At 39.2% G+C, this 19,847-nt stretch overlaps 1 protein-coding gene across 1 annotated transcript in view; it reads right to left on the bottom strand.

Moving 5' to 3' along the window:
- mindy3 (MINDY lysine 48 deubiquitinase 3) overlaps positions 1-19,458 on the bottom strand; it is a 68,980-nt gene extending 49,522 nt beyond the window's left edge. Inside the window, exons 1-10 of the mRNA XM_072659070.1 lie at positions 18,665-19,458; positions 17,127-17,206; positions 15,271-15,331; positions 14,063-14,251; positions 13,186-13,237; positions 12,133-12,247; positions 11,511-11,584; positions 10,606-10,685; positions 9,852-9,922; positions 1,295-1,375 (exon numbers count right to left, since the gene is read on the bottom strand). Of these exons, the coding sequence (XP_072515171.1) occupies positions 1,295-1,375; positions 9,852-9,922; positions 10,606-10,685; positions 11,511-11,584; positions 12,133-12,247; positions 13,186-13,237; positions 14,063-14,251; positions 15,271-15,331; positions 17,127-17,206; positions 18,665-18,812 (951 nt within the window). The 5' untranslated portion in view covers positions 18,813-19,458. The remainder of the gene's footprint in view (positions 1-1,294; positions 1,376-9,851; positions 9,923-10,605; positions 10,686-11,510; positions 11,585-12,132; positions 12,248-13,185; positions 13,238-14,062; positions 14,252-15,270; positions 15,332-17,126; positions 17,207-18,664) is intronic.
- Between the last annotated feature and the right edge of the window lie 389 nt (positions 19,459-19,847).

Below are 19,847 nucleotides of genomic sequence, written 5' to 3'. Positions count from 1 at the left end.
ATTATATGTGCTGGGTAGCATTTGTTCTGGCCAGCGCTCTTACCCATTGTATTTTCTAGTATGGACTGAGTCCTAATTCGCTCAAAAGCGAAAAAAACGCTTTTTTCCTTTTTTTCGTCACTGGGGCATGCTGTCTCTTTTGCAGCAGCACAGGCATAAACTAGGCCATAGTAGTTCTGGCGAGGCTTAGCGGCAAACGGGGCTGAGCTCTGGTACTTACTTTGCTAACCAGAACATTTACATCACCGCTGCCATACCCTAACATTACAGAAAATGACAGCCTCTTTCCAGAACCTTTGCAGCATGACACAAGAACAGTTAGTTGAACATGCACTAATTATGAAAAAAAGAATAATCGGTTAATAAACCGATGACAGTTCAAAGTCAAGAAGAAAAGCAATAATCTATGCCTGGAGAGTTTTTCAAGATGTTGGTTACACAAAATGGATTGGACATAGAAGACTACTTAAAAAAATACCTGATAGGTTTGTGGTTCTGAAATATGCTTATATAATAACCATATCTCATCATTCTGGCCACAAGGTACATTTGCTTGGTGGTCTGAGTGGCCTCAAACTTTCTATCTCACCCTGTGTTTAAGAACATAAACGTGTTATTTTGAAGAAAGAGAGAAAGACTTACATCCACCCAGAACTGGCCATTCACACGCACGCTTTTTTTTTGTTGCATATATCTGTTTGCTCTCAGTGTGTGTGTGTGCAAGTGTATTACTGCCAAACCTGATGGCATGCTGCAGAGACTGCCGCCAGAACACACCACACCGCCTGCCTTATAAGTCCAAAAATCTCTTTCAATCTCTTTTCATACGTTCCACGCTTTCCCGCTTTATCTTATTTTCCTTTCACTCAAAAAAACAAAAAAAACAAAAACGTCTAGCGTTTTAAATCTATTAGCAAGCACATTCTTGTGTTTTGAGGCTTTATTGAGTAAGGAAATGAGAGGGAGATAACTACTGTCTGCCAGAGCAAGCCAGAGAGGGACCAAAAAAAGGAAGAAAGCATGAGACAGAGAGAGTGAAATAGGATGCACCAACAAGCAAGGGACAGCTCTGACACAAATGATCAACCGTAACACTTAAGCTGCTGTTTTTCTCTGATAAGCATCTTATCTGCTCTGTGTGGGTGTGTGAGGAAGGCAGTAAAAGAACAAACATGACTTCTATTTTAGTATTTATAGTCTTTTTTTGTCTCTGTTTTTTTATATAAAAGAATGAGAGATGAGAATGAAAGAGCAAGAAACAGGAATGCTAGTGTTTTTCCCCTCAGCAACTCACCTTGGTGAAGAACACTGAGAGATGGGTCTCACTGCCAAGAATCCATATAGGGAACTTTGGAGATTTGAGAAACGATCCAACCTGAAAAAAGAGAGAGGAATCAGTGCTGGTCTCCATACCGATGGCATGACTATCGAGCCAACTACATTCTAACACCATTACTCTCAGTCCAGCTTCACTAGAAAGAACTAAAAGTAGAGCAAAGGCCTTATCGTACTGAAGTTTAAACGTTAGTGTCATGACAACACTACCATATATAGAAATATAACACACTACCCACGCAAATTCAAGTAATGTCTAAGAATCATCTTTTTGGAGACACATTTCCTATACACAAGACCATCCTAAAGACATTCTGCCCTCAACTGGCTCTACAAATAAGCATAGTGCTTGGACCCCGGTAATAACAATGTCATTCTAAAACTATATCAGTCTGGCTTCACTATTAGAAAGAACTAAAAGTAGAGTAAAGGCTTTGTGTACATGGTCTGGATTAGATAAGTTAGAAGTTCCAAGCCAACTGCATTTAAAAACCATGCCTATCAGCCTGGCTTCACTATCAGCAAAAACTAAAAGTAAAGGCTGTATCAGATTAATTAATTAAAGTTAATAACATCAGAATTACAGCAACACTACCTTATATAGACAAAAATGTAAAACAACACACATGCACATTCAGGTAATGTCCGAAAACCTTTTTGGAAGCCTCACATCTATTACAAACAGAGAGACATTTTGCACAGTACTGCCTCTTTAACAGGTCATGGTGCTGCATCCGCTTTATCATCCCACTCACATTTTCATCTTGTATGGTTTGACAGAACATTTACCATCAATTCAGTTCTGTTTTATAGTTGTTTTGCTTATTATTGTTATTATTCGGTGCCGACCAGAGGAGGATGGGTTCCCCTTTTGAGTCTTGGTTGTGCTAAAGGTTTCTTCCTCTCGACCCAAGGAGGTTTTTCCTTGCCACTGTTGCCACTAGTTTGCTCAAAAGAGGCTCGGACCCCGATTTCTGTGAAGCTGCTTTGAGACAACATTTGTTGTGAAACGCAACATTTAATGAATGTTGAATGGTGCTTGGACCCCGAAGATCAAAAAAAGACAATAGTAACATATATCTGTATTGTAGGGCCATAGAAGACCCTACAATACAAGACCCTACGTTCTCTTCAATCCGTTCTTTCATGCAAAACATAATGAAAGACAACTTGTTGGTAAGATATTTCTTAGATAGGTCGGGGTCACTGTATAATTAAATGTAGTTTGTTCTATTCTCAACATGAACCACAGAAATCCATCAGGATTCTGGCAGCTTGTTTAAGAATGTGCACTGTGTACTAATCTACACTGCAGTCCCTCTTTGCTACAGGTGGGTACCATAATAACAGCCCAGCAACATATAGAACATTACTGAACACTTGTGTTATTGGGTGAGTGTTATTACAGTGTACAATCTGAGACTGGTCAGAGCACATCGAATTCCTGTAGATCATCACCACATTCATTAATGGCCAGCATGGATTTCATGAGCAGCAGCACGATTTAATTACAGACATGAAAAGTCACATTACAGAAACCCAACCCATATCATGAGCTCCAGTGGAAAAATTCCAAAGACAAATCTTTAGTTACTTCAACATGAAATTTTCTGGTGCCATTCTGATGTAGGGCCTAACTGCTTTGGAATAATTTAGTTAAACAACTGTGCAAATTCAAATAGTGTCAACAAAAGCTCCTTTAAAAACCTGACATATACCCCCCCCCAAACAACATTCACCCTCTACTGGCTTCATAATGGGGCTGTAAAGTCATTTGAAGACAGAAGCTTAAATCTCACTGCAGTTATGGCAAACCATAGAAATGTTTTACATCAATTTTAGATACAAACTAAATATTTGCTGATGGATCTTGGTTGAAAACTGTGATAATTTTCAGAAATGTTCACCCAATGATAAACCACTAAAGAAAGAAAGCTGAATATGCATAACAAAACATCAATGCTCATAAAATGTGGCTTTCACATTCAGCATTTATCAATTTCAATTAGTCCATTAAAAATAAATACTATTTATACAAGAACACTACATTCTTAAAAATAAAAGATACTACAAAAGGTTAAACACCGAAGAACAACATTTGGTTCCATAAAGAAGAACCTTTTAAAACTTTATTTCAAGTGGTAAAAAATGATAATAAAAGATAATAAAGTGTCCACTGAATGCAAATTTCATCCTATATTTCATATCATCTTTCACTCGTTTTCAATGGGTGAAAAAAAATAACTCACGGCTGACCAATCAGGAAAAAGCAACAGTCCCTCGTACGTGCACAACCAGCTTGTGCCTACACAGTTCTGTCCGCACAACATGGACATGAAACCTAGAAAGCACAGGAGTGTTTCCAGTGCATACAGAACATGGCAGCTACCACAACTCTCTTCGTTCTCTGGTGCATGGTCTAGCTAATTTAGAGTGCTTAATCTCCATATTTATAGCAGAGTACAGTTTAGAGAAAAAAAAAGAAAGAAAAACATTTGAGCACATTGAGCAGGAATACGCATCACTGGATACCACTGAAAACAGACAAAGATAAACGAGAAATATTTCAACTACTGTCAGACCTCACAGAAATATTTAATTAAAAGAAGGCCTTTTTAGAACTATATTTTTAGGACTTAAGGACACATTTAAGAAACCAGTGGTTCTTCTATACCATCAGCCAGGGAATCTTTTGTCGTATCTTTATTGTAAGAAGTATATTGTCGCTGCCTAATGAAAAACATGTATCTCCAAAATGGTAACTTTATAGGAGAAGAGCCTACCCTTATCTAAACTGTGTGACTATTATTTATACCAACAAACATCGGATTGGTGTCTGCCGATAATTAATTGGGAGCATTTCTATTGGTCTATTTATTCTATTGGTGCACAGAGCAGCTACAGGGTTCAAACCATGGAGAAAATTAAAAACAGACAAAAATGGAGATACATGGTTTTCATTGGACAGCAGCAATACATGGGTTACAATAAAAAATCCGGACGGAGCAAGTGCCCTACCAAGTAATTAAATGCAGTCACTCCTAATAAACTAACAGCAGATACCTAAACTATGATTTAGTACAATTCTGATATAGGTATGATTATTCCCCATATGCTACACATAGTTCAGCTATTCAAATTACCAATCTAAATTAATAAAACCACTTAACTCAACGCAGGTCATGAACTGTACGGAGGAATCACATATACAAACAGTTCTGGCCTCCGAATCATAATCGAATTCCAAATTTTTTCCTCTTCCAGCAGAGTCAGCAGTTTGACAGCGACAGATGATATACGAGACATGCAAGCTCTGCTGAATAATCATGTTTACAGTGAGCTTTCTGAACCGGGCCCAGACTCCTGCTATTTTCAGGCTGCAATCCAACAGTGTGTTCAAACATTAAGGTGCTGATGGGTCTTTTCAATCACTCATCAGGTAGACATTAACCCCAGGTGGAGAGCATGTAAAGCCCAGAGATACTGTTTGCAGTATAAGCCTAAAAGGTGGAGGACTACATGAATATTCCAATGCAGGCTCAGATGCTCCTAAATATGAGGTGATAAATTCTCGCTCTCTTCCACTGCAAACAGATTGGTGGCGTGTATCCTGAAGCTGCGCTCAGCAAGGTGCCATTCCAAATAAACCAGCCCTTTAATTACTGCTCTGCTTTCAGCTTCATACTACTCTGCTCAGGTTAGAACAATACATTCCAGTGCAGGCACGCAAAATATACAGCCCTGAGTATGTGTGTATTCTGAATTTTGGACTCCATAACCTTCTCTCATCAGGGGTACAACAGGTACATCAGAGCTGAAGACCTTTCATGGGAATAAGAATGGGCTTTATATTTAAGCAACAAGCTGCTGGATGGGAACTTTAGTTCAGGAATTTATTTGAAACATTCCAAAATGTAAACTTTCCACTGAAATGTTAAGAACCTATTCTTGGAATTTATTGGAATTAGTCATATTGTACTCTTAATGTACTGTTTTTCTTTTCAACAACAGACACGAAGGCACAACAATACAAATACATTTACAAGGGGAATAAACTGGTAATTATGGGAATTAATGGGAATAAAATGGGAATATTCTAAGATAAAGGTGAGACACTTACATAATGTAGCTAATAAATATACTGAAGCATAATCTTGTAAAGTAATTAGATAAAATACCAAAACAGTTGAATAGCAAAGCTGCTCCTCAATCCCAGGCACATTATACATTGAAGGGCTACTGAGACTACACCCCCTGCATTCACTGTTCATTCCTCCATCACATGTACAGCATATGTCCAAAAGATAGAAACCTTTATAGATGATTTCTATAATTCTAATGATTTTAGCCAAGATTACGCTTCAATATATTTTTTACCAACCAAATGTAAGTTTCTCATATTTAGCTTCGAATGTTCCCATTTTATTCCCATGAATTCCCATAATTTACATTAATTCCCATGGTAAATTTCCCAATTTTTGCAACCCTACCCAGAACTCACTGGATTAAAAACAACAAACAAACAAACAAAACAGAAATAATTAATTGATAAATATCCATCAATCTATCCATGCATCTTCTTATCAGATTCTTCCTGGTCAGGGTTGCAGTGGGTTCAGAGCCTACCCTTATCTAAACTGTGCGACTATTATTTATACCAACAAACATCGAATTGGTGTCTGCCAATAATTAAGAGACTCAAATCAGATCAGGGTGCAAATAGCCTGACCAGGCCAGCCCTATCCAAATCACAGTGAATTGCAAAACGAAGACAGAAGCTTAAAATCTGCAGGCGAGAAGCTTCTCAAATACAAAAAAAAAAAAAAAAAAAAAAAAAAAAAGTTCAATACCTGGGTACCACTTGTTAGGCTACATGCCTTAAACTGTAGCTTATTTCAGTTCATTTGCACTACCACCAGTAAACACTAGAAAGACAATGTAGACACCTGCTGGATACATTTTGCACTGAAACATGTATAAATTTCTAGTTAATTATGAAACTTTAGCATTATTGTTGTAAAGTGGAAATTGGAGAAGACATTCAGTTATTAGTTAGTTCAAGAATACCAACAAACCTGATGGCCAACAAACTGATACGTAATCCCAGCTTAAATAAAACATGTCCAAATCTATGTGAAACCATGGAAATATTTTAAATGAAAAGACAAAAACTTAAAGTATTAAAGTTATTTTATGTAGGTTAGTTAGTACGGCAGTAAATCACTAAATAAACTCTTATTCTGTGCATGTAAAAAAAAAAAAAGGGCAAAACCAGTTTTCCATTTTTAGCCATTCTCAACAGTACAAGACATTTTAGCACTGTAAGTAATGAAGACATTCGAAAAACGTGGATATTTGAAAAATCTGGGTTTTCGAACACCAAACCACATAAACACACAGAAGTATTTAGACATACACACAGATCAACAGAGAAAAAAGAGCAACGATGTATGAAGAATAAGAGAGTGCGGGAGGGAGAGAACATTTATGGCTCAATTAAATCATTTTTAAAGCGGTCACATTTTAACATACTTCACATGAGCAAAGAAAATAATGACTATGAGTCATAGGGATGTGGGCTTTTGATTTCCAAGCAGCTGTACTTTGTCTTGTTATGCACTTAAAACTAGCTTCTAGTGGAAAACTAGACAACAACAACCCATGATCAAGCCATAAAAACTGAAACCAAGCAGTTTCCATCAAAGTCCTCAAAACAAAACCACACAAAAACGGACTCTAAAGCACTCACTGGTCTAAGTGAGGTTTTAGGCTCAGTACACCTAATGCTCGTTTTGTAACATTAGCTTAGGATGTTGACATAAGACGTCCTTTCAAAATAGCTAATGATGCAATTTTGCCTGACACCGGGACACAGAAGGCATTTATTATACTGTTATTCACTGCATCTTCCAAGTGTCTTCCAGTTATTGCTAATCTTGCTGAAGGGCAGCTCTTCTTTCAGAGAAATCCACTCTCTTCATAAGTCCAAGCATTTTACTCCCTATTCCTTCTCACAAATGTTGTTTTACATTCCGTAAATCTTCTTCATAAATCCATTTATTTATTTATTTTATTATTAACTACATTCAGTGAGAATTTAGCTACCTCTAAATATCACCCCATCCCATCTGTTATGTCCATTATTTTGTCTAACCCCTGTAGTTTTATATCCATGTTTCATTTTGCTGTCATTAAATCTCACCGGTTAGACCACAAACCACAAACACATACATGCATATTTCTGTATATCTGCGTGCTTCTTGCAGTGTGAGCAGGCTGATGTGTGTGCGTGTGCCCCATTAAAAGTTCACTATTATTGTTGGGAGCCCTATTTTGCTGTGGTTAAACAGTCGCTGCAGTTGGCTGAGGTTCGAACACTTGAGGCCTAGATTTCAGTGAACTGGAAGTATGACAACAGTGGAACCACCACAAACAAACTGTCAGCTTCTGGCTTGTGGAAAGGGAGGCACTTTCACACAGTATGTATTTACATCATAGAAGAGTAACTGCTGTGCAGAATCACAGTAATTTAGCTTTTGGGCCACTGGTCACCTCTCATTCCAGTTTTCTTTAAAGGAGCACACACCAGTTTAGGTACAATGTACACTACATGGACAAAACTGGCAGTTTGTTGTAGTAACTGTCTCTACTGTCCAGAAAAAAACTTCCTATAACATTATGGAGCAAATGTGAGGATTTGATTGCAGTCAGCCACAAGAGCGTTAGTGAGGTCAGAATGGTGGATGATCACCACCCCACATCATCCTAAATGTACCTGATGGAGCACCATCATCCCAGAGTTCCACTGCTCCACAGCTCAATGCTGGGTGGCTTTATACCCCTCTAGCCCACACCTGGCTTTAGGCATAGTGCCAATTCATTTCTATCTGCTCCAGAGTCTCCTATTCTATTGGCAACACTATACAGGGACTAGACAAGCTGTGTGTACATTTGCATATCTGTGTCAGCAATGGGTGCAACTTAAAACAGCTGAATGCATTCATTAGAGGGAACGTCCACAACCATTTGGACATAGTGCATTTTAAACCTTCAGCTGTTTCCAGAAGGACATGGCAGTCTAACATCATACAGGGCAAAATATAAACTACATTGGGTTAGGTCTCCCTCTAGTGGTGGATTTTAACATAACCAACATTGTAGGACTGGCTCAGCATTTTGTGTCTGTATGACTTGCTTTAGTCATGCACTGATGCATATTACCATGAAAGAATCTTTACACACACAGATTGTTTACTTGTATTTATTTATTAGCCAATAGACTATAATATGGAAATAATCCCTCCTTTAATTTTATTTTAATTTCTAATTATTCTAAATACTGGAGCGGAGAGCTATGTAGGTGTCCATACAACAAAATATGAATCTACTATTTCCAGAACCAACTGGCAGCCTGATTCACCCTACTGTATTCCACTGGAGGACGAGAACATAAATAAAATGTCCTTCATTTGTGGTCACTCTTACTAATGAATGCATTCAACTGTTTTAAGTTTAATTCATTGCTGACGCAGATGTGCAAATGCGCACACAGTTTGTCTAGTCCTTGTAGAAAAGTACTGCAAATAGAATAGGACTCTCTGGAGCAGATAAACATTAATCTAGTGGGACCACACCTAAAGCGAGGTGTGGGGTTGAGGGGTATAAAGCCCCCCGGCATTGAGCTGTGGAGCAGTGGAACTGTGTTCTCTGAAATTATTGTGATCCTTTTAATACTTTTAAGATGAGGTGAGGTGGATATCATCCACCTTTCTGAACTCATAATTGCGCCGAATGCAACCAAATACCCACAACAATGCTCTAAAATCTATTTTTCAATTGAAATGTATTTGTATAGCACTTTTTACAACTAATATTGTCTTAAAGCAGCTTTATGGAAATCCAGTAATAGGACAAGAGATCAACAAAGCTGAACAACAAATCATAAAACATAAAACCCCCTGGCGAGCCTAAGGAAAACCGTGGCAAGGAAAGGAGGGGGAAAAAAGGGAAAAACTTCCTCGGGGCTTGAGGAAGAAACCTTGGGAAGAACCAAGAAAACCTTATGAGGAACCAAAATCTAGTAGAAGGCCTTCCCTAAACAGGAGAAACAGATACTCCAACAAAAGCAGCATAAACTCTTTGATACCCATGATTTTAGAAGAAAAGATGAACAAACAGGTGTCCTAATACTATATAATTTGTCCATACTGTGCAGTCCAAGTTTTTTTTTTGTGCAGAACTGAGTGTGCAGAGCTATACGATTCTTTAGTTATCAGAACAAAAACTAAGCTTGGCTCTGCACAAGGATTCAGCATAATGAAACCATAGACATTAAAATCACACTTATGGTAAAGTCATCATGTCCTTCATTGCTCATATCTGTGTTCTGACTGGGTGGTCAACTAGCACAGGTGGTTCTAACCATGACCCAGTCTGTACGTGGTTCATTTAAATGGCATTTCTCTAGATTTACTTACTGCAAATAATATATCACATAATAGGTAATAGGTACACACCTTGCAGTATCTCAGCGACTCCATTAGTGTGAGAAAGCCAACAGAAGCCTGTTCATGGATCCCATGAAGTTCTGCAGAGACAGAAAGACAGTGAAAAAGAGTCTAAATACGCTTCTAATTAAAGAATGTAAACCTGTAAGTTTTAATATGCTCAGTTCTATCTTAATACTTTGGTTTGCAGCAACATAAAGCTGAGTGTGATGGGTCAGATGTGTTTGCACTAGGAAGATTCCAAAATGTGCAAGAGAACCACTGCTTTGTGTTTATTTTTCTTTAATGGCAGATGTGGTCAGTACAGATGTCCCAAATAGTTCATGGACACCCCTTCTAATAATTGCATTCAGGAGAGGAAATGTTTAGCATGAAAAACATTCATTCATGTTCATCATTTGATATGATGTACACTATATGTCCAAATGTTTGTAGACACCCCTTCTAACCAATGAATTCAGCACCAATTGCTGACACAGATGTGCAAATGCACACGCAGCTTGTCTAGTCCCTGTAGAGAAGGACTGCAAATAGAATAGGACTCTCCAGAGCAGATAAACATGAACCTTTCGGCACTGTGTCTAATTCCAGGCCTGGGCATGAGGGGCATATAAGTAGTAAGTACTGACGTCTCAAATGCCGTGCAATGGTGCCACCTAATGTTGAATCCTAATACAGCAGCAGCATCTAAAAATACACCTACAAGCCAAACCAGCTGACCTGTTAGTAACATATTTTGGAAAGTAAAATGTAACACTCTTACTCATTCCAGAACACTCCCTGTCCCCATCCCAGACGTTGGACACAGCATGTCCAGTCACTAAGAGGTTGATAAGGCTTTGACTATAGAGTGAGAGAGAAAGAGAAAGAAAACATACATTTTTCAAAGATCAAGGAAAGACAAGCAAAGACATGATTCATCAAACATTTCAGAACAGAAGACATCTGTTTATCTCCCTGTTATTCAAAGTAATCAGTTATAACAAGGCAACTAATATTGGTAGGAACATTTCTCCCGGGTTCTTCTCACTTGCTGATGGCATCTACAAAACATTATGACCACTCATATGTGACGTGAATAAGGTAATAATTTTATTGTAAAGACAGCACACGTTATTGTCTGTGAAAGATGTTAGAAGGTAAATAAATTGTCGGTTCTCAAAGCAGACGTGTTGAATGTGGGATAAGTGGGAGGGTGGGGAGACTTGAGTGACTTTGACAAGGGCCAAATTGTAATGACTAGACGACTGGGCTGGAGTATCTCCAAAAAAGCAAAGCACAGGTGCACCACTGACTGAAAACAACCTAGGCAGTTGTCAACAGTCAGACATTTATTGCTATCTTGGCAGTGAATTGTCAACACAGGCGCATGCCCAATGCACGTACACCTTCGCTTTGCGCCGCTATAACAGCAATCCGCCAAAGTCAGACAGCACCTGGCTCTTAAAGGGCATGCCTTTTTGCACATTTTGAGCCACGCAAGGCGCACTTTCCCCATCATTTAGATAGCAAAGACACACTGACACGTCCTAAATTAGGCTGCGCAGTGGACGTTTGACGGCTCGCCAAAAGATCGCTACAATAGGGCCCATGTGCTCTAACAGCATATTATGCAGGTGGTCGCAATGTTTTGTGTACACCATCTTTCCACTCCTGTATGTATATTACCTGCCATGGCCATACACAGGATCGATGAGCGGCTCTGAAGTGTCCTCTATCTCGTTCTTAATGTTCTCAATACCCTGCATACATCAAGTACAGTCAAAGAGTAAGAGTTAGCACATTCACACACGATGTGACCGGTCAATTCCACATGACTATCTGTTAGTTGGTGTGGCGCAACAGATAACACCACCTGCCATTGAGAGACAACACCATGTGGGAGACCAGGGTTCAATTCCCGGTCTGGGTGACTACGCTGCGCTACACCAATAAGAGTCCTTGGGCAAGTCTCCTAACACTACATTGGCCCTCCTCTGTAATACGAGTAACCTTGTAAGTCGCTCTGGATAAGAGCGTCAGCTAAATGCTGTAAATGTAAATGTAGTTAATTCAATGCAACGCAATGAATCTGGTCAGAAAGTTTCTCCTGAGTTGTTTACTTGCTGCTATCTTAATGACTTATACACTGAGGATCCAAATCATTATGAACAATGGATGATTTTCTTGTAACAACAGTGCATGTCTATGTCTGGGATACATGTTTATTAGTTAATGACCAGTCTGCTCTCAAAGTCAATGTATTCAATGTGGGAAAAATGGACAGGCACGAAGACCCGAGTTGACTTACTTTTGTAAGAATCACAGAGTACAGGAATAGCAAGACACCAAACTTATTCCTCCAAGTGTCATACAGAGAAAGAATAGCCTCCTTCAGCTCTGCAACAGTTTTCAGTGTTCTTTTACTGAAAGAAAAACACACACACACATGCATAGTTTATAATATTGAACACATGCATAAGAGGACATTAAACATTCAATATGAGAAACTAATAAAATCCAACTTTCACACATGGGGAGCATTTGGAAAAACTTTCAATAGCATTTTTACATTTGTCATAAAACCTCTAGCTCTAAGTCTCTCTAGCCATAAACACACATTTACAATATAATCATGTACTCAGGAAATATAACTTTTCTAGACATACACTTTATGGACAAAAGTATTGGGACATTCATTGGTTCTCCCAAAATCAAGAGTTTATCCTGCTTTTGTTGTGAGTAACTGTCTCTACTGTCCAGGGAGGGCCTCACAGGAATTTCTGGAGCATTGCTGTAAGGACTGGATTGCATTCAGACACAACAGCGTTAGTGAGGTCAGGATACTGGATACTCACCACTCAACCTCATACCCAACTCATGCCAAAAGTATTGGATGGAGCACCATCATTCCATAGAACACAGCTCCACGACTCAATGCTGGGGGGCTTTATACTCCTCTAGCCCATGCCTGACATTAGGCATGGTGCCAACAGGTTCACATTTATTTGCTCCAGAGAGTACCATTCTATTGGCACTACTTCTCTACAGGGACTAGACAAGCTGCACATGTGCATTTGGACATCTCTGTCAGCAACTGTTGCAACTTAAAATAGCTAAATGCGTTCATTAGAAGGGGTGTCAAACATTTGGACATATAGTGTACAACATATCAAATGATGAACATGAATGAATGTTTTTGGCATGCTGAAACCTTTCCTAAAGGTAGACTGAACTACACATCAGTCTGAAATGGAAGAGTGTGCAAGCTAATGGGTGTTAATATCATTTGTTGGCTACAGAGTGACTGAGTGTAGCTTTTGCAGTGTGATCTGTGTGAGCAGAGTTAACAGGGTGCACTTACTGTACTGTGCTGTGAAACCTCTCAAAGCCAAGCTCCTCAGCAGCCAAAGCAGCTACACACACACACACACACACACACACACACACACACACACACACACACACACACAGCAAAAATACACATTCAACAAAATGCATTACACTAAATTACATTAGGCTGTACAACTGTGTTAGCACAACATTCAGACTTAGAATTTCTCACTTTCCTATGATAATTAGATCACACTCAAAACATCATGCTGTCCAAAGTCACATGACTTCTCTGGACTGAGCTACTCAGCATCTAGAGCATTCCGTCAGCACTTTAGTTTAGAGTTTAATTAACGCCGAGAGATTGAATATTGAGTGCCAGACAATTTCTCAACAGAAATCCAAGCCAAAGACATAATTTTCACTTTAGCCTGCCAATGACTTCAACATTTTTAACGCAACCAGGCAACTTGAATAACTCACCAAGGTTAGAGATGATGTATTTGCTGTACTTTTTACTTCCATTCCTTTATTTCCTTACATTTCTGTCTTACTTTCAGGCCCTGTCCAAGTTTGTATATCAACATGCCAGCGTCAAGTGCTTGGCCACCACTTTGATAGACTGTGCCCAAAGAGATTAAACCATTCAGTGAAGTGCTTAGCATCTCCTCACTAGGCTCTAAGCCAAAGGTATCCAATTCTGGTGTCCAGCACAGCATGCTGATTCTCTTTCTTGGACACACCTGCAAAACCTGGTAATTCACTGAGAAGTAGAATCAGGTGCGTTTGAGGAGGAAAATCAGCCAACTATGCTGGACTCCAGCACCGGAACTGAACACCTCTGCACTGGGCTGCAAGTGCTGTAAGTGCTGCAGGTGCTGCAAGTGCTGAAGCGCTCAGGCTCTCACTCGGTTGCTGCTGTGTGTCTGTGGGTTGGCTGGACTCTGGCACTGGGTGGCTGTCTGTGATGTCCGTGTTGTCGTCCGTGGCTTTAGCCCGGGCCCAGGTGGCCAGGCAGAAGTTCTGTGTCTTGCCGAGGCAGGCAGACTCCAGAATCTCACTGAGGGTAGAACACAGGGCAGTCCGCTCTTGCTCCTCTGTAAAGGCACATCACATCACATAGCACAGATCAGTCAATACACAGATTTCCCCAATGAACTGGGTTACACAGTTCAATGTGACAGAAGTCATTTTACGGTTTCCTAAAGAACCTTTTTTTTTTTTTTTTGTAAAACCAGATATGTGTGTTAAGTTTCTTTACCAATATGACTAAACTTGTTGTTCTGTGGTGTTACTCAGTGTAATTACATTTTTGCAGCATTAACAATGCCTGTACTTAGTAAAGCTTGTGTCCAATTTACAGCAATAGTTCCCTTAAATGTATGTTATTGTTATTATTATTATTTCCTTTAGTTATAAGACAATCTTCTGGATGAACAGCAGTATCAAGAAGGCTTCTGGGTGGTTTTGCTTGGCAACAGATGAAGGTAGTAAGATTGAACATTACTAGTTACAAATTTGACATTTCTATTATCATCTTTGCGATAATTTGACAATATTTTCTGAATGTGTAGAGCCTGCACTTTTGATTGCAGCCCATTGCCAGATTATACGTGACCCACATCCGGAGTTACAAGACAGTGAAGACGGGGTCGAGACACTCATCTTCTGCCTCTCGCTGTGTCCAACTGGTGATTCGTGTGTCATCTGCCTGTCATCTGTAATTGGTAGATTTGTGTGTCCATCTATGGTTTTGTATTAAAACTGACCACTGGACACTCAGAAACTCATCTATTGCTTCTCACTGTTTAAAAACTATTCATACATTCTACTAGTTTTATGAAACTAAGACCCTGGTAAAGCCATTTTAAACAACACTGCTGGTGCATGGTGATGCAAGCACATATGTTTGCAGGAAGAATATGGAAAAATGAGAGCTTTTCCTTTTAAAGGATATCTGATAAACTGAGTTTAATTAGATCTCAGGTTGCCTTTAAGAAACACTGTCCACACTTACTATTCCCATTTGAAGAAAACGTGTAACCTGTCAGAAAACACAACAGGCATCTGAAATCAATTCAAGACACTGACTATTTACGGCACTCACTGTACATACCTGAGATATCTCTCCAGTTTGAGTTCTCCGTGTTGAAAAGGATGTTTTTCAAAAGAAATGCCTGAGGATAAAAAGAAGTTTGCTCTTAAGAGGTTCTATCCGAAAATAGACTTATAGCACAGTCATAACAAAAGTAGCAGAACTGACGTCTTCAAATCACTATACCCTTAATATATAACACTGTTTGGGCACAGAGGAAATGTTTACATTTGAAAAAAGTCTCAATATATATCACCAAGTTGAAAAGGTGAGAAACTTAAATCATAGAGGGATCTTGAATCTTGACTCACTATGACCTTTTCAAATGCCATTGTTTTCATTTTCGGTGCAATTAAAACCACACCCCATCCAAAGTTCACCAGAGAGGTATGTTAGAAATGTCACTGACTGTGGCACAGAATTCCTTAAGCCTACATGTCAGCATGATGGTACAAATATTATGTTCATATGCAGGCAAGTCAGAACACCACCATCTCTGTCATCGATTGTACGTAGCTATATGTTTGATTTGCCTATAGATTTAGACATCATGTCTAACTCAATAAAGTCTAGAATAGTTACAGTTCCAAGGATCACAATATTTTTGAAACTTTTAAATGTCCACTTTTATGCATGTTTATGATTTGTATTAAAGATGGCACAGTTGCACATTTACTTTCTAGTAGCGACAATTAATAAATATTGACTTAAAATATTGACTGATAGTGATACCAATCCGATATTTGTTCTTTAAAACTACATTAAACTTTGAGGAAGAGCTATTTAGATAAGCATCTAAATATAAATAAGCTCTCATATTCCACCTACTCAAACACTACACTACTCTATAGTAGCATGTTTCTCACAGCAAGCGTAGCTTAGACAGAGTTTCTGACCAAGTAACAAATGCAGCTGCTGTTAACCTGCTTCACAAAAGCGGTTTAGGTCAGCAAACCAAACATGTAAAACATTAGGTTGAAGAGTTGAAAAGTTTTCTAAGGAAGGATTGCAATTTTACACTACATTCACAGGTAGAAGGTGATGCAATGTAAACAGGAGCACTGCTACCATGTTAGTGCTTACTGTAGCAAAAAAGAAATATCCTCCACCATATGTTTGCCATGTGACTGACACCACAAACGGCACTAAGAAACAAAGAGAAAGGCCACTCCTTTAGAAATTCAGTCCTGGTTGGACCAAGAGCTGTTCAAGTTCCAGATGTCCAAACGTAACTCGCACTAAAGCATGTAATTGTGGTTGTGATCAATCACTGTAAACCAGAAAGTTCACAGTCAGATTACTCCAAAATTAAAGTTAGCTGGCTAAGTAAGAAATCCTGTTTTATGACATGACATCATCAGTGTGAGGGTGTGATATTTCAGGCTAGATTTGTTACAGACTTGGATTCGGAGGTGTTTAGGATAGCAATTGTCTTTTATTTATATAATTATATAAATTATAATTATTTTTAAAGGAATGAATTAATAAGGAATTCACAGGTAATTAGGGGAATTAACAGAATATAGGAATATTCTAAGCTTAATGTAAAGTAGCTAATAAATTTACTGAAGCATAATTTTCTTTGCATAGCTGTGGAGACATATTTTCCTTGCAAAGCAAAAGGGCTAAGTTAGGTAAGAACCCTATTTTTGTTGGAAACCTGTGTAACCAACTACTTGTGCCTTTTTCAACAAAATGAAAAATACTTCCATATATTTAAACTTTATTTAAGACCTCTTCTAAAGTTTGCTTCACTGACCTAGTGCTTCCACACAACATACAGGAATTAGATCCGCTGTGTTGTCAGCTGCTAATGCAGTACTGTAATGTAAACAAGTTGTATATAGGAGGTTACAAGACAGCAACTGTCAAAATACCTGCACAGGTGCGATGACAGCACATGGTCCACCTTCAAACTGCTCCAGTGCACTCCGCTCAGTCTCGCTAAAGACAAACCCTGCAGACAAAAAGATAAGAAAAACAATTACAAACAAACACACAGACCAAGACACAACATGGTCTTTGGGTACGGCAAAGGTTCACTACATTTCCTGTCCTAAGGGAAAAGACCACATTACAGAAATATGATCGGGGAGGGCTATACGGCCATATGTTTTATTGTCATCATTAAACAATGTGTAAAATTGTAAAATATGAATAATTAAGATAACAGTTTTGCAGTTTTAGAAATATGGCACTACTGAGGCATTCTGTCTTTCCACGTGTCAAAATAGTGTGATGCATAACATGAAAATATCTTCAAGTATCATGATTTAACATTTTTGCGACACTGTCCACCCCAGAATATGGAACAATATCCATCAATGGTATCCTCAAAACAACTGCATGTTTTCATTTCAAACAGTAAAATTAGTTCTGAGATAGCAATACTGAGATGATGAAGACGCATCATGGGGACAAAAGTATTGGGACACCTGCTCATTCATTGTTTCTTCTGAAATTAAGAGTATTAAAAAAAAAGATATTATCCTGCTTTTGTTGGTATAACTACCTCTACTGCACAGTGAAAGGCTTTTAACCATACACTGGAGCATTGCTGTGAGGATCTGATTGCAATCAGAAACAGCGTTAGTGAGGGCAGCATGTTGGGTGATCATCACCCTACCTCATCCCAAAATCCTGAACTCCTACCAAACGTACTGGATGAAGCACCAACCATCATCCCAGAGAAGACAGCTCCACTGCTCCACAGCTCAATGCTAGGGGGATTTATACCTCTCTAGCCCACATCTGGTTTATCTGCTCCAGAGAGTCCTATTTGATCGGCAGTACAACTCTACATGGACCAGACAAGCTGTGTGTGTGCATCTGCACATCTGTGTCAGCAATGAGTGCAACCCAAGGTCACGGAGTGCATTCATTAACATTTGGAAATACAGTGCAGTGCTGTGAGATAAGGCAAGGCCTAATCTTAAAACTCTATCAGAAAATGGTCAGAAAACTGACTGATAATTCAGTGGACGCTACACAGGAGCACAAGGTAGTTAATGTGCTCAAGAGGAGGACAAGGAGGAACAACTTCTAGAAACAGATTAGAAATTCACACAGGGTTTGGAAAGTCGTGGGGCTCAGCGACAGACGCTTGAGGAAGACCTTGTGGAAGATAATTCATTAAAACCTTTGCAACAATGATCACCAAACCTGGTCTTGAAGAACCTAGCTAGCATCAATCCATCTGATGCACTGCCTTCAGAAGTGTCTGATTAGCTGAATGAGGGGTTTTAGACTTGGACTTGCAGGAGAAGAGTCAGACCACTCCCAGATGAGCCTCTGCCCTTTCCAGAAAGTGCCAGATCTAAGCAGCTAGCCTTGCCTTGCCTTGCTGCTGAGAAAAGGTTAATGTTTAGTAGCACTGGCTAATCACAACAGCAGTGAACCTTATGAACCCACTTACCCTGCGTCCACCTGCGGAAGAGAGACGCAGACACCCCACTGCCAGTGGACTGTTTCCCCCACACCAGCTCCACGACTTCTCGGTTCAGCTCCGACATTTCTCTCGTCCCTGACTTTCCTTCTGGCACAGTTTCCAACCGTGCATGCATCGGAGCAGGGTCCGCTAAGGCATGCACTTAGCCAGCGAGCTAACGGTTGCTTCAGCTCGGTATTTGGGGTTGTCTAGACGGCATGAGCCGCCGTAAACTCACCGTCAGTCAGCTAGCTAGCTACTATGCTGGAGAAGTTTACAGACACCGATGTCGCGGAGTATTTCACCTGCTTTCCAGTTCGCCAGGGAGCTTAAGAGTGATGGGGGAAAGGGATACAGCTGTCTAACGTCAAAGCTAGCAAATGACCGCCCGTAGCCACAAAACTAACTGTATACGTATTTAAAGTGAGTGTATTTAGTGTAGAGCTGGCGAATTAGCCAGCGAGACGTTTATAGACTATTAGCCGGCTCCCTTTATGTGACTAATCAGCGGACCAGTCAGGGGCAACAATCAGTTAGCTAGCCTAATGCTAAACTCACCACTGTGGTGCAAAACACACAACCGGGGTGCTAACGCGCTCCTTCGTGTCTAAACTGCTTCCCAAATTAAAGAATATAATCCTGAAGAGCCTTGTTTGATTTACAGAAACAGGCTAAAGTCTACTCGTACCGAAACAGAAAGCAAAAAATGGTTTAGCCAGTGTTTTGATGAGAAATGAGTGCGAGTCCTTACGTCTGTCATATCATTTCAGCTGCTAGTAACGTCCGACTCGTTCGTTTGAACTGATTCGTTTCCTTGAACCGATTCTGAGGCCCAGCCGATTCAAACACTTCCAGCTTTTTTCCACCGTCATATGACTATTAGTAACATTGAAATAATATCATTTCTATACACGTAAGCTCTAAAAAATATTGAATATAACAAAATAATAACAAAATCAAATATTATATAATAATAATTTAACTACGTTATTTTTTTATTATTTCTGTATATATTTACTCATTTTATTTATTCAGCTTTATTTATTTACTTAACTTTTATGATCTTCTCTCATAGTTTCAAGTGATCTGTTATCAAAGCATTACTACTACTAGCTGTACTGTGTATGACTATTTATGTCACAAATACATTTTAGTAATAATATCCTAATTT

This window comes from Salminus brasiliensis, chromosome 1 (assembly GCF_030463535.1).
Source record: "Salminus brasiliensis chromosome 1, fSalBra1.hap2, whole genome shotgun sequence".
In the NCBI taxonomy this organism is placed as follows: domain Eukaryota; kingdom Metazoa; phylum Chordata; class Actinopteri; order Characiformes; family Bryconidae; genus Salminus; species Salminus brasiliensis.
Note: the sequence above shows the minus strand (reverse complement) of the source record. Positions and strands in the feature narration are given on the sequence as shown.